Raw genomic sequence first — 13,906 nt, 5'->3', positions numbered from 1 at the left:
TCATTAATATAACATACTAACTGTATTCCCGGGAGCAGCCTCTGCTGGTTCTCATTTCTAGATCCGCTCTGCTCAGACAGCTTCCTCTGGAAACCGGGGAGCTCACCTGAATTCCTCCCTTCCTCCCTCTCCCAAAATACCCTTATTAGCAGAAGACTCATGACCCTTGGTTTTTGGTCCTGCTCTTCTAAGTGTTTAATTTAAATTTTGGTCAAGACTAGTCCTGTCCTAGTTTATATTTTAGTGTTATCAACTTTTAATTTACCCATATTCTTCAGTAATAAGCATCTAAGTAGATTATATGTGTTGGCCATATAGCTTTCTGTAAATTTGTTCATTTAACTGTCAATTCTTGTTAGGGATGTTTTGTGTAGCAGAATGATTTGAGGACAAAACCAGCACAACCGTCTAACTCTGTGAGCGAAAGGCATACAGAGCCAGCTCTGCTGTGTTTGCCTGGTATGACTTCCATTTAAGTGAGATCTGAAATGAAATGCTTTCTTTGTGTTCTCAGTCTGAAATTGGACAAAAGTGAAAGCCACAAAACAAACTGGTATACTTTATTATTTTTGGATAATTATACTGTAGACAGAAGATTATGGAACTGCTTTTAATGAGGTGAGAGTAATTTACTTAGCATCTGGGCTGACTGTTAAGCTGGCATTGTTTCTGACTTTAGCTGCAGTGTTTCATGTTGGTGTAGGCTTTTGGTCTGTTTGAAATTTAAGCATAAGTATACGGCCATACTTAATTTCTCTAGCCTCTCTCACTGTTTCTCACGTACCTCTCTCAGGCTGTTTTCTGCCTACATTATGAGCAAAACCACGTATAATTATTTTTCTTATTACTCAGCTAATTCCTCATCTATAGAAAGAGGATGTCAAGCTTGAACACTCTCTGATTCCTTAACTGGCCAGAATGTACCAGGTTCCGCCTTCCCTGTAGCCTGCATTTGCATGCCATTGATGGATTTCAGTGCCAGGATTGGATAGCAAAGGCTCAAGAAGGGTGCAGTGGCTGATGCCTCTAATCCTAGCACTTTGGGAGGCCGAAGTGGGCGGATCACCTGAGCTCAGGAGTTCGAGATCAGCCTGGGCAACATGGTGAAACCCTGTCTCTACTAAAATACAAAAAAATTAGCCGGGTGTGACGGTGTGTGCCTGTAGTCCCAGCTACTTGGAAGGCTGAGGCAGGAGAATTGCTTGAACCTGGGAGGCAGAGGTTACAGTGAACTGAGATCGTGCTGTTGCACTCCAGCCTGAGCGACAGAGTGAGACTCTGTCTCTTAAAAAAAATGAGTACAGTCATCTCTTAGTTTCCTCAGGTGTTGTTTCTAGGACCCCCTTCAGATACCAACATCTGAGAATGCTCAAGCCCCTGTTATAAAATGGCACAGTATTTGCATAGAACCTAAGCACATCTGCCTGTGTCCTTTAAATCATCTCAAGATTACTTATAATATCTAATAGTGTAAATACTATGTAAATAGTTGTTATACTGTATTTTTTATTGTTGTTTTGTTATTTTTTATTTTTTTCCCAAATATTTTTGATCTGTGGTGGACTGAATACATAGATGCAGAACCTCAGGATACACAGAGTCGGTTGTAATTGCAAAGCGTGGAATGTGGGTACTTTTCAGCTTTATTTTCCTATAGCTTTCTAGTATTACCTGACTATTGAAAAGTAATGTTTACTTTAAAAAGTAACAGTTCAACCGAGCAAATAAGTCTGCTGTAGAATAGAAATTAACTGTTTATTACCTAAGTACCGAAAACGTTTATCCATTTTTAGATGACATAAGTAAAATGTCAAGAGACACGTAAAACCACGTAGGTGCCCTTTCTTATGCTTTCTTCTATTGAAAAGGCGGTTACCGTCACATTCAACTGCTTTATCCTCTACTAAGTAGCTTCAGCTTGTGTAGTAGAGTGTTAGAATTTTAAGATATATTTTAATTTACTTGATTAAAAAAAGTAAGGAAAGTCAGTCATTACAGGCCCCAAAGAAATCCTTGTCTGCCCTCATGCTGAAATACATCCCCCCAAACCCAGAGGATGTTCATCATTTTCATGAATTCAAAGCATTCCAGAAAAGCTGATGGAAGATACTCTTTTGTGCTGTGAAAATGCATCACCACTATCATGGGAAGCAGGGATGACAAGTTTTCTATAACAGGAACAGTGAATACAGCTTGAGGGAATACAGTTAAGCAAATGATGTCATATGAGTTTAAAACTATTGACACCATGCAACCATCAAGGAGGAGGATGTCTCCAACCAAAATAGCTTGTTTTTTCCCTCAAAATGGAATGAAGCTGGCATGGTGGCTCATACCTGTAGTCCTAGCACTTTGAGAGGCTGAGGCAGGAGGATTGCTTGTGGCCAGGAGTTTGAGACCAGCCTGGACAATATGTGAGACCCTGTCTGTGCAAAAAAAATACAAACATTGGCTGAGTGTGGTGGCGTGTGCCTGTGGTCTCAGCTACTGGGGAGGCTGACGAGTGAGGATCGCTTGAGGCCAGGAGGTGGAGTCTGCAGTGAGCTGTGATCACGACACTGTACTCCAGCCTGGGCAACAAAGTGAGAGCCTATCTCAAAACAAGAACAAAAACAAAACCCAAACAGAATGGAGTCAAGGAGTAGAGGAGGCAGGTAAATAAAGATAGAAATGCAGGGGTAACTAAGTGTCTGTACGTAGATATGCATGCATCTACAGAAACTAAAGGCAAGGTCTCTAGTGTCCAGCGCGACTCCCCAGTGACCATTTTCTCCCACTTCAGGAATTGCAAAGTGTGAAAGCATTTTGATTTGAGGCTGTAGTCCTATGACTCCCTCTTTCTCCTTGTGCTTCTGTTCCGAAAGTGGGTGAGGAGCCTCAGCTGATGGGAGCGAGTGAGTGCAGACTCGTACAACTGGGTGGGGAGACATGATGATGATACATTCCAATGAATTTAAGTAATTCCTTGTGCGTCTTATATGTATTGTGAAGGATAACCATTTGTAGTATATCTTGATGAAAATGTGAAAATTTTTTTCAGGGAACACTGTCTGCTTTTTAGATTTTCTTTCCATTTTCTACCATTCTAAAAGTAGTACAATCACATTACTTTAGATAAAAGAGAAGCAGCAGGGGAGGGGGACTCACGTCGACACTGACATACTGTGGACACTGTTGGTATATTTGCTAATGGTTTTCCCTGTGTGTTTTTGTTTATTCATTCATTATATCCCCACCCCACTCCTAGACTCCAGTTCAAATCCTGGTTCTTCCACTTAATAGGTTTGGAGACTTGGGCGAGTTTCTTAACTTTACTGAGCCTCATTTCCTTATCTGTAAAATGGAGATGTTATCTGCTTCATAGGTTATGAGAATTAAATGAGATGATGTACTTCAATTTACTTAATGTATTTTAAATACCTAGCTTAATCTTACCATTTGACTCATGGTAGGATGGGACCAATGTATATATTTTAATATAACATATATATACACACATGCGTGTGTGTGTGTATATGTATGTATATAAATGTGTGTGTGTGTGTATATATATATAATGTTTTTTGACTTCTTTTAGTATAGAAAATGCTAACTTTATTCCCAAGTAAGTGCAAGACATTTTAAGTTGCCTGTGGAAGTTCAGACATGATAATTCCCTGCCTGGGACTGTGTGAAGGTAGATAGAAGACTTGAGTTCACAGAAACAAATGATTACCTGTGGTAATGTAGATGTTAACAGGATCTGTTGTTAATGAATCTGTTGACTGGTTTTCCTTGCTGTGGCTTGTTTTAACCTTTGAAATATGTGTTATGAGAAAAGGAGTGCTGTTTTTTTAATGATGCTAACTTCATCAAAGCTACCTGTAATGTTCTTATTTTGTGATTATAATAAACATTTTGTGGGATAAAATTGTTATTTTAGTCCTTTCAGGAGAAAATCAAGAAAGAATTTTCAAGTGAGTTTCCTATTTTTCTTAGTCTAAGTCACTTGGAAGTTTAAACCTTAATTTTTGGGCGTCCTTCAAAAACTAGAAGAATAAAAAAAGTTGTTTTAAAATTTCTTAACTGTTGTCAATATAAACAAATGCTTTGAATCTTAGCAAGAATGTATATTTTGAGGCTTTCTTTGGCTTTAATACAAATTGTACATTTTAGAAGATGGTAGATAATTTGTGTTTGCATGAATTTCTGAAAATACTTAAACACAGTTTATGTCATATGCTATGTGAGGTTTATTTTTGGGGTGGAAGTAATAAGTCCTCAGTTTATGTTTACTTTAATTTTTTTTTGGTTTTGTGTTTTTAAAAATATACCATGTTTATTGCCTATATCCAAGAGGATGAAAAATAGTGTTTTGGGTTTTCCTGGATAGTTAATGATATAGAGCCTTTTCCAAAGAGAATTTCACCTTTAATTTTATTTTATGCATAATCAGATTTTAAGCTCTATAAAATTTTAATTTAATGTCTAAATTTATATACTTGAACTTGAGTTCCTTGGTTTTAATTATAAATTTTATCATGGCCAGGTCATCCATTTAAAGGCCAATTTAAGTGCAAAAAGAACAAATAATTGCTGTCGCCATTCTTTTGCATTCCTGTATTTCAGATTTCAAATAACTGGTCGGGGAACAATTGGATTAGCTTCCAATTAATTTTTATTATTTTGGAGAAAGCTTTTTATGAATTGTGAGGACTGTGACTACTGTCAAGATACATATGCCTATAAACTTGTTACTACGTATTAAAATTGTTTGCTCACATACATTTGTAAGAATACCTCTCTTCTTTGCCCTAAGCAAAATGCAAAAGTAACAGAATTGGAACTCTGCTACAACAGATGTTTTTAGCTCATACTTTGAGATGAGCCTGACTACATAGCACATACTGTGATTTTACAGGATAAAGAATTGTACGCAGGACATGTAACTTTCAAGTTGGCTTTTCCCTTGGGCTTAGAATCAATTACTGTAGTGTTTGAAATGAAGGATGTATAATTATCTGGAGGTTTAACCATGGTTCTTTGCATATTAGAAAGTACTTAGTAGGACCAACCCTGTTTCCCCCTTTGGTTTGTTTAGAAGACTTGCACTATCTGCCAGATGCTGCTTCCTAACCAGTGCAGTTATGCATCACACCAGAGAATCCATCAGCACAAATCTCCCTACACCTGCCCTGAGTGCGGGGCCATCTGCAGGTCGGTGCACTTCCAGACCCACGTCACCAAGAACTGTCTGCACTACACGAGGAGAGTTGGTTTTCGGTCAGTATATCATTCACTTATGTGCAAGTAAAACTCGTTCACTTACAACCGCACAGCATTTTGAGTGGTCTGCACACACAGTTTTCTGGGTCATACAGTGATACCTCGATTAACAGATCCTCTGGGAACCTAGCTCGTTTGTAGAGTCCATCTGTTTGAATCCTCTTAATGTAATGTCGGCCCTGCTGGTCCTCACAAATCGGAGGGTCATGGGGCCTGTCCTTTTAGGCACAGTCTTGCATGTGTGCAGGTGTGACTTTGACTGTCAGGTTTTTTTGTGTCTCTACCGTTTTTAACAGACTTTTGCTATCATACTCTTTGCATTTTAACCCCTGCAAGAAAACTATACATTCTGTACCTCTTAATATTTCCCCTTCTCATGAAAACAGAAATAGTGCGATGGTCTTTTACTTTTATTTTGTCCACGTTGAAGGATGGGGTGTATGTCCCAGCCTTGCACTCCAAATAACTTCCTCCTCCTCCCCACTCCTCCTCCTCTCCCTCCTTCCTCTCCTCCCTTCCTCCTCCTCCCTCTCCTCCCTTCCTCCTCCTCCTCCCTCTCCCCCCTTCTCTCCCCTGTCTTCTCCTCTCCTCTCCCTCCTCCCCCTTCCTCCTCCTCCCTCTCCCTCCCCACTCCTCCTCCTCCCGCTCCCCTTCTCCCTCCTCCCCATTTACTCCTCCCTTCTCCTCCCTCCCTCTTCTCCCCTTCCTCCCTCTTCTCCCCTTCCTCCCTCTTCTCCCCTTCCTCCTCCTCCCTCTCCCCATTCGAGTTCTCTCATTCCTCCCTTGTCTCTTCTGTGTATCTTCACTGTGGTCCCTTTTACTGCCCCCAGGATTCTCAGATGTGCATCGTACAACATCTGGCAAATCTAATGTTAGCTAGTGTTGAATGATGATACATTTGAACTTTTTTCTCCATCTTATGACCTTCTGGTGCCTTTTACATTTTCACTAAGAAGATTCCACCAGAAAACATGTCCATTGATACACAGTGTCTTTGTTAATAGAGGTATTACTGTACTATATGTTTATCTTAACATTAGGTATTTGCTTACCTGGTACCTTTGTTAGATTGTTAATATGCAATGATTTTTTTTTTTTTACCTGTAATAAATTATGTTTAATAAAAATGAAGTCCAGTTAGCATGATTTGATGGTTTTATTTAAGTTTAGGTTATGTTATCATCAATTCCTAGGTGGTTCTGCCCAGTTTTCCATTAATAACACTAAGCTATGAGACTTACTTCACATTTTATCGCATGCCTCCAAACCTGTAATGCACAAGTGTTTTATGAATTGAGATCTAGCCTGGTGGAAACCTTTGGCTTGGAAATCAAGAAACCAGTTTTCTTGTACCACTTCTGCCAGTAACTAATTATGTGGTAATTCACGTATTCTCTCTGTACTGTGGTGCCTCTGTCTATAAAATTGGTGCATTGTCTGCCTCCAGCTCCACTGGGATGTTACTGAGTAAAACAGGATAATCAAAGGTGCCCCAGATCTGCAAAGTCCATGCAGAATAATACTTTCGTTCTTGCCATCACGTTTTGAAACTATTATTAATGGATTCTGCGTTTAATAATAGAAAGCAGCTCTGCAGCACTTCCCAAGTGCTCTTCTTTGCACTGATGTCGAATTTTTCTCAAATGTTTAGTTTTTCTAATATAATGAAAGTAAACTTAGGTTGGTATGATTAAAAGAAGTATGACTTCTGCAATTTTAGCTATTGCTGCTGTCTTTCCTGAATTAAAACAGAAGCTCCACATGCAGGCTGAAAGTAATCAGCCCACTTGGGAAAAGACCATCCTTGCCCTTCTGTTCTTTTGCCCTACTCACAGAGTTGTTCACATTTGGTATTTTGAATTGCATATTTCAAGTTGTTAACCAAAAATTTTGTGTTCAGTGTGGATTTTTTTCTCCCTGGACTTGAGGCTATATGGGGCTGGTAAAAAATGATGTGTTGTGAAGTTTAGTTCATATTGACTGCTCCTTTAGAAGAGAGGAACATTTTTAACTGTAATGCTTTTCCTCTGCTGCTTCATGTAATGGTCCATGTTCATGTTTAAGTGGGGCTTAGTACCCCTGTGGCCTTGTCATGTTTTCTGCTCCCTTTGGCTTTATAGTTACTCATTTTCAATATGTCTTTTCTTTAGCCAGAGGAGTCTAATGTGGCAGCATGGTTCCCACGCCTCACTTTGTCTCGTCTTGGTGCAGTGTGCCTTGCTGTCTCTCCTCCTGCTCATGTTACATCTCCCAAATATTGATGGGTCATCCCTGGCTCCTGGTTAACTTCGTAAAAGTTATATATTGATAAAAGTCAAATATTTTTTTCTGAATTTTCCTGCCTCTTGATACACTGGACTCCGTATCTAGAAAGGGGAATGGTTATAGGATTTTATACTGTAAACTTTTTTTTTTTAATTCAAAAAATAAAGAAAGTTTATTGCTATCCAGAACAGGACTTCAGGATATTACGTATTTCTTAGTAGACAGGATTTTTCATAGCATTAAGATACTGTATGAGCCGTTCGAAGTCTGCCTTTCTTTGTCTTATTTACATCCCCCATTGGCCTCTGTTGCCCCCTGAAACTCCTCTTCTTCCTGTAGGCAGATGTTGTATGACTTTTTAAAATACCCTGCTTTCGTTTCTTACTTGTTAAAGAGGGTTTCCCTTGGCCTCCATGGCGTTCTCTGGGTTGAGTCACAGCCACTTCCTTTTGCTTCAAAAAATTCCATCTTTATTTTAGATACTTCCTTTTTATTTGCTGTACATTAAACCTTCCTCTCACTCCGAGTGACTTTAGGTTATTATTGCTTCTCTCTATTCCTTTTTGTCCTTCCTGGGTCTTTTGCCCTTTGAACACCACCATCTTTCTATCCTTCATGGGAAAATCTTCTGTTTATAGTTATGGTGTGGTGGGTCCTTCAGTTTCATTAATTACTCATCTACTTTTGTTTTACATAATCTTCCTCTTGCATGGGAGTTGTAGGCTTCTAGGTTTGGGAAGAACTAAAAATGATCTATTTTAACTCTTCTCATTTTACAAATGAGTAACTGGCTCAGAGAGGAGCATTAACCTGTTCAAGACAACCCAGTAAGTTAACCCAAAATGGTTTCAGTATGCTTGGGTGGCTCTATTGCCTGAAATACCAGTTCAAGTAGATAGGCTAGCGAGGCTTTCCTTTTATTCTCCTGTTGTTATTTAGTGTTTTAACATAGCTGTTGCTGAACATAATGCCTTAAGTCACTGGAAATGCTAATGCATTAGTTATGATTTTTAACAGAATGCTTGCAAAGCCTAAATAGAATGCATGCAATCCAGAACATGCCACTCCTGTGTAACTTTGGAAGCATCTCCATGATTCAGAAGGGAGGTTCTAAGAATAGAAGCATCTTAGATTGTCATAGACGTCTTTGGATACTTCCCCCTGGAAACCAGGCCTTGTCTGCAGTCTTTCTTCCCTGGGTAGTTTACATCCGGGAGCACGTATGTTCAGTTGTATTAGAAGTACATTTCTGGAGACTTTGTACCTGCAGAGAGACCACTCTTCAATAGTTTTCAGGTGTGAACAAGGAAGACTTGGTCATCAAGTGGAGGTGTTATAAGTGTTGCTTAGAGTCTTTGTGTGAAAAAGATGAGATAGAGGAGAAATGTATTTTAGTTTTAAAGTTTGTCTTCATTGGATTATATTTGAGCAAGTAATTAGCTAATTGTGAGATTGTAAGCTAGAGAGACAATTTTTTTTTAAGAGATGCTGAATTTTCAGAGGTTTATAATTCATGCAATTTCTTAAACAAATGCAAGTGTACTTAAATGTATTTTCTAGGAGACAGAACACCTAGGTGGTTGACCTTCTCTATCCTGTGGACCACCATGAACCCTGCATACATTGACCACATCAGTGTGTACCAGGAAACAGTGGGCTGAGGCCTTGGAGCCAGAACTTCTTTGTTCTTCTCTGCCCCTGTGTTCATGGCATGTAGGTTTAGACACTGAAGATTTCTTCCATTAGAAATGCCGTTTAGGTCCTGGGGATGGGTAGGAAACTCAGAGCCCAGGTGCCAGCATCCAGCATGTGGAGGCCTCTCCAAAAACAGTAGTCTGGAGACTTGACATCCATTCTTAAAAATGTTAATTAAAGATGCTCCAAAAATAGACTATTTGAGTTTTATTTTTCTTCTTCATGACCTTTTCTCTTAAACATATAAAAATAGGCTGGGCATGGTGGTTTACACCTATCATCCCAGCATTTTGGGAAGTTGAGGTAGGTGAATTACTTGAGGCTAGGAGTTTGAGACCAGCTTGGCCAACATAGCGAAACCCCATCTCTACTAAAAATACAAAAATTAGTTGGGCGTGGTGGTGCACACTTGTGATCCCAGCTACTTGGGAGGCTGAGGCATGAAAATTGCTTGAACCTGGGAGGTGGAGGTTGCAATGAGCCGGGATCACACCACTGCACTGCAGCCTGGGCGACAGAGCGAGACCTTGTCTCAAAAAAAAAAAAAAAAAAAAACCCACAAAAAGCATAAAAATTAAATTGATTCGTAATAGGAAAAAAACTAAAATATACTTCCAAAGGGCCATTAAAAGCCTAAAAGGGCTATGAAAGTATGTTCATCTCACCCAGTTTTTGCAGTTACACGTGTGTTATGGTCTTGTGCTAATGACCATGTGTTTATTTTTCTAACAGATGTGTGCATTGCAATGTTGTGTACTCTGATGTGGCTGCTCTGAAGTCTCACATTCAAGGTTCTCACTGTGAAGTCTTCTACAAGTGTCCTATTTGTCCAATGGCGTTTAAGTCTGCCCCAAGCACACATTCCCACGCCTACACACAGCATCCTGGCATCAAGATAGGAGAACCAAAGTAAGTCATACCGACTTTCGATTTTTACTCCACTGCTTTATTAGTAATTTAGAGGCGAGGTGTAGTAGTCGTTCTATTGAATAACATTTACCAAGATCTGAAAAATTACACAGCTATGCCAATTTTGATGCTTTACGAAATATAGCTCAAAGCTCATCCAGATCTTTCTATTCTTTCCAGGTAAAGACATTGTCCAAAAATGTTACCTATTATTTATGCTCTTGTCACGAATTTTTGCTCAGCAAGTAAATTATTTATATATTTTTTTCTTAAGATGAATGTTTTTTTTTTGCGGGGGGGGACAGAGTCTTGCTCTGTTGCCCAGGCTGGAGTGCAGTGGTGTGATCTCGGCTCACTGCAACCTCCGTCTCCTGGGTTCAAGCGATTCTCCTGCCTCAGCCTTCTGAGTAGCTGGGACTACAGGTGCATGCCACCACACCCAGCTAATTTTTTGTATTGTTAGTAGAGACGGGGTTTCATCGTGTTAGCCAGGATGGTCTTGATATCCTGATCTCGTGATCCCCACACCTCAGCCTCCCAAAGTGCTGGGATTACAGGCATGAGACACCGTGCCCAGCCTCTGAAGATGATATTTAACAACTCCTAGGAAAACTATTTTTTAGAAACCCTGTCATCTTTAAATTTTTCCATAGTTCCTTTTTTATAGGGTACACTTTTGCTTAAAAAGTAACATTTTTAAGATGAAAGCAACTTAAGACACTGGTTACTGAATTTAACTTCATAGCCAGTATAAGTCCCTGATTAGTAAAATTTTTTTTGCCTTAATCTTGCTCTTAATTTGATTGATTTTTGCTTTGTGGAGTATTTAGTAATGAAGTGGTTCTTTGGCAAACAGGGGCTGGCTGCCTGCAGTAGGGGCAGCTTAGCAAAGAGGAGGGAGTGTAGGCACTGGAGCCAGTCGGAATCCTGCCACCCACTGGCTGGGTGACCTGGGGCCTGCACTGTCTCAGCCGCCATCTTCTCCCCTGTGAAGTGAGGGTCCTGCTTCAGTGAGAGAGATGACGTATTTAAAATGTGTAGCACGATAGTCCCTGTGTCTGGAGCACGGAGGGCTCTGTCAGCATTCATTCGTTCCTTTGTGTCTTCACTCCCTCCTTGTGCACACAGCACTGGATTAATGCTCCTGCTTGTGCTCATTTTATTCCTGGATTAGTTATGGCAACATAGAGTTTGATCATTACAAGAAGCTAGATTTGCCGTCCAAATCTGTTGGTGTTTTTTTGCCCATATCTCCATAATTAAGGAAGTATTAGGGGGAAGATATGCAGGTATGCCATATTTTACACACACATACACACACACACACACCCCACACACACACAAACACACACACACACACCCCCCCACACCTGGCTTTTGTTGAAACATTTAGTTTTGAGGAAACGTGATTGAATACTATAGAAGTAACTGTTTTATATATATAAAAAAACTGTGTTGAAGTTAAATTTTATTTTAATAGGACCTTCATTCTGATCTTTGTGGGGTGATCCCAAAATGAAACACATTACAAATTCAGGAATCCATACATGGCTTGATGGCCCTGAAGATGGGGATTAGTGAATTTTACTGTCTTCAGTTTTCAGGACAGTTAGACTTCTGGGTACTAATGCAGCCTTTCCCCTGGAGTGAATGTAGTTTTTATTTGGTTCTTTATTAAAATAAATAAAATTTGATTGTCAGAAATGTGTGTGACATCTGGAACAGTAGTTGTTACTCAGAATGTAAGGAAGCAAATGATTAAAATAGGCTAAAACCGTATTCCTCAAATTTGGCTATTATATAGAAAGCAATTATTCCAGTGTTTTCTTTTCTTTCTCTCTTTTTTTGAGATGAAGTCTCTTTCTAATCCAGGCTGGAGTGCGATCATGCCTCACTGCAGCCTCGACCTCCTGGGCTCAGGTGATCCTCCTGCCTCAGCCTTTCTAGTAGTTGGGACCACAGGTGCGCACGTGCACCACCACGCCTGGCTGATTTTTCAGTTTCCTGTAAAGACGGGATCTTGCCGTGTTGCCCAGGCTTGTCTTGAACTCCTGGGCTCAAGCAGTCCTCCCAAAGTGCTGGGATTGCAGGTGCGAGCCACTGCACCCCGCCCCAGTATTTATTTTCTTCCTTTCCTTTCCTTCTCTTTCCCTTTCCCTTTCCTTTCCTTCTCTTTTCTTTTCCCTCCCCTCCCCTCCTCTCCTGTTTCTTTCTTTCCTTCTTTCCTTCCTTCCCTCCTTCCTTCGTTCCCTCCCTCCCTCCTTCCTTCCTTCTCGGAGTCTCTGTTGCCCAGGCTGGAGTACGGTGGCACGATCTCAGCTCACTGCAAGATCCGTCTCCCAGGTTCACACCATTCTCCTGCCTCAGCCTCTCGAGTAGCTGGGACTACAGGTGCCTGCCACCACGCCCAGCTAATTTTTTGTATTTTTGGTAGAGACGGGATTTTACCGTGTTAGCCAGGATGGTTTCGAACTCCTGACCTCGTGATCTGCCTGTCTCGGCCTCCCAAAATGGTGGGATTACAGGCGCGAGCCACCGCGCCCGGCCCCTCCCTCCTTCCTTCCCTCCCTCCCCTCCCTCCTTCCTTCCCTCCCTCCCTCCCCTCCCTCCCTCCTCCCTCCCTCCCTCCCTCCCCTCCCTCCCTCCTTCCCCTCCCTCCCCTCCCTCCCTCCTTCCCTCCCTCCCTCCCTCCCTCCCCCCCTCCCTCCCCTCCCTCCCTCCTTCCCGTCCCTCCCTCCCCCCCCCTCCCTCCCTCCCTCCCCTCCCTCCCTCCCCCCCCCCTCCCTCCCTCCCTCCCCTCCCTCCCCTCCCTCCCTCCTTCCCTTCCTCCCTCCCCTCCCTCCCTCCCTCCCTTCCTTCCTTCCTTCCTTCCTTTCCTTCCTTCCTTCCTCAGTTCTTTAACAAGTGCAAGCCTAAAAATAGGTACTGTATTTTAAATTATAAAAGTGAAACAAATTTATAGAAGTGGTTAACAAAACTCCAAAGCCAGTGAAAGATAAGTTAATCGCATGGGTTCAGTGTGAGGGCTAGTCTGGCTGCCTGGAGCCCTCACCCGCAGCCTGGCTGTGGCAATGGGGGCTGCTGCACCAGCTCTGTTGGGCCTAGTAGGCCTGTACTGCAGTGTGCCCGAGGTAACCCTCCCTCACCCCCTTTTCCAATTAAAGCTAAGGTAAACGCTTTCATCCTGTGGCTGTTTGGCCTACATTTGACCCAAAGGTTTCTTTTGGCATTAAATCCATCTCTATCCTGTTTACGTTAGTCCAAAATGACTAAGTAGTCCCAGCTCAGGCACTGAAATCCCCCAGCAGTATTTGTTTAACAGGTGGTTATACAAATGACGTAAATTTATGCAAATGATTTGCATTAATTTTTTAAATGATCAGTGTTAAAATAACCTCTTACCCGTTTTTCTTAGAGAACATATGGATGTGTGAAAATATACCCGTGAAGTCCCATAGTCCCAGCATCCCAGTTCAAAAAGCATGGCACGCGATTTTTCTTTGATTTACTGTGTTTACTGTGTGCTGGGTACTGTTGGAAGCGCTTTGTTTCTTGTTTTCCAGTGGGTGGGCAGGCATAGTGCCCTGCTGTTTAAAAGGAAACTTCGAGTACCCCTTAATCTTTTCTGGATAATTTGGGATCATTTTGAATGTCTATTACTGTATCTCTTTTTTTTTTTTTTCTTTTTTTGAGATGGAGTCTCACTGTGTTGCCAGGCTGTGGTGCAGTGGCGCAATCTTGGCTCGCTGCAACCTCCGACTCCCTGGTTCAA

At 41.3% G+C, this 13,906-nt stretch overlaps 1 protein-coding gene across 14 annotated transcripts in view; it reads left to right on the top strand.

Annotated features, from left to right (window-relative positions):
• Positions 1–13,906, top strand: part of ZNF532 (zinc finger protein 532) — a 129,179-nt gene that overhangs the window by 70,880 nt on the left and 44,393 nt on the right. For 10 of the 14 annotated variants that reach the window (XM_050768018.1, XM_050768022.1, XM_050768021.1 and 7 more), the window contains 2 exons: positions 5,081–5,262; positions 9,958–10,134. The exons of 1 other annotated variant lie outside the window; for it this stretch is intronic. In XM_050768018.1, coding sequence (XP_050623975.1) covers positions 5,081–5,262; positions 9,958–10,134 — 359 coding nt within the window. The remainder of the gene's footprint in view (positions 1–5,080; positions 5,263–9,957; positions 10,135–13,906) is intronic. 3 more of the 14 variants (XM_050768027.1, XM_050768028.1, XM_050768026.1) reach the window with 1 other exon arrangement.

The sequence above is a fragment of the Macaca thibetana genome, chromosome 18, assembly GCF_024542745.1.
Source record: "Macaca thibetana thibetana isolate TM-01 chromosome 18, ASM2454274v1, whole genome shotgun sequence".
Classification (NCBI taxonomy): domain Eukaryota; kingdom Metazoa; phylum Chordata; class Mammalia; order Primates; family Cercopithecidae; genus Macaca; species Macaca thibetana.
The sequence above is the reverse complement of the archived record's forward strand: the minus strand, read 5'-3'. Positions and strand labels throughout refer to the sequence as shown.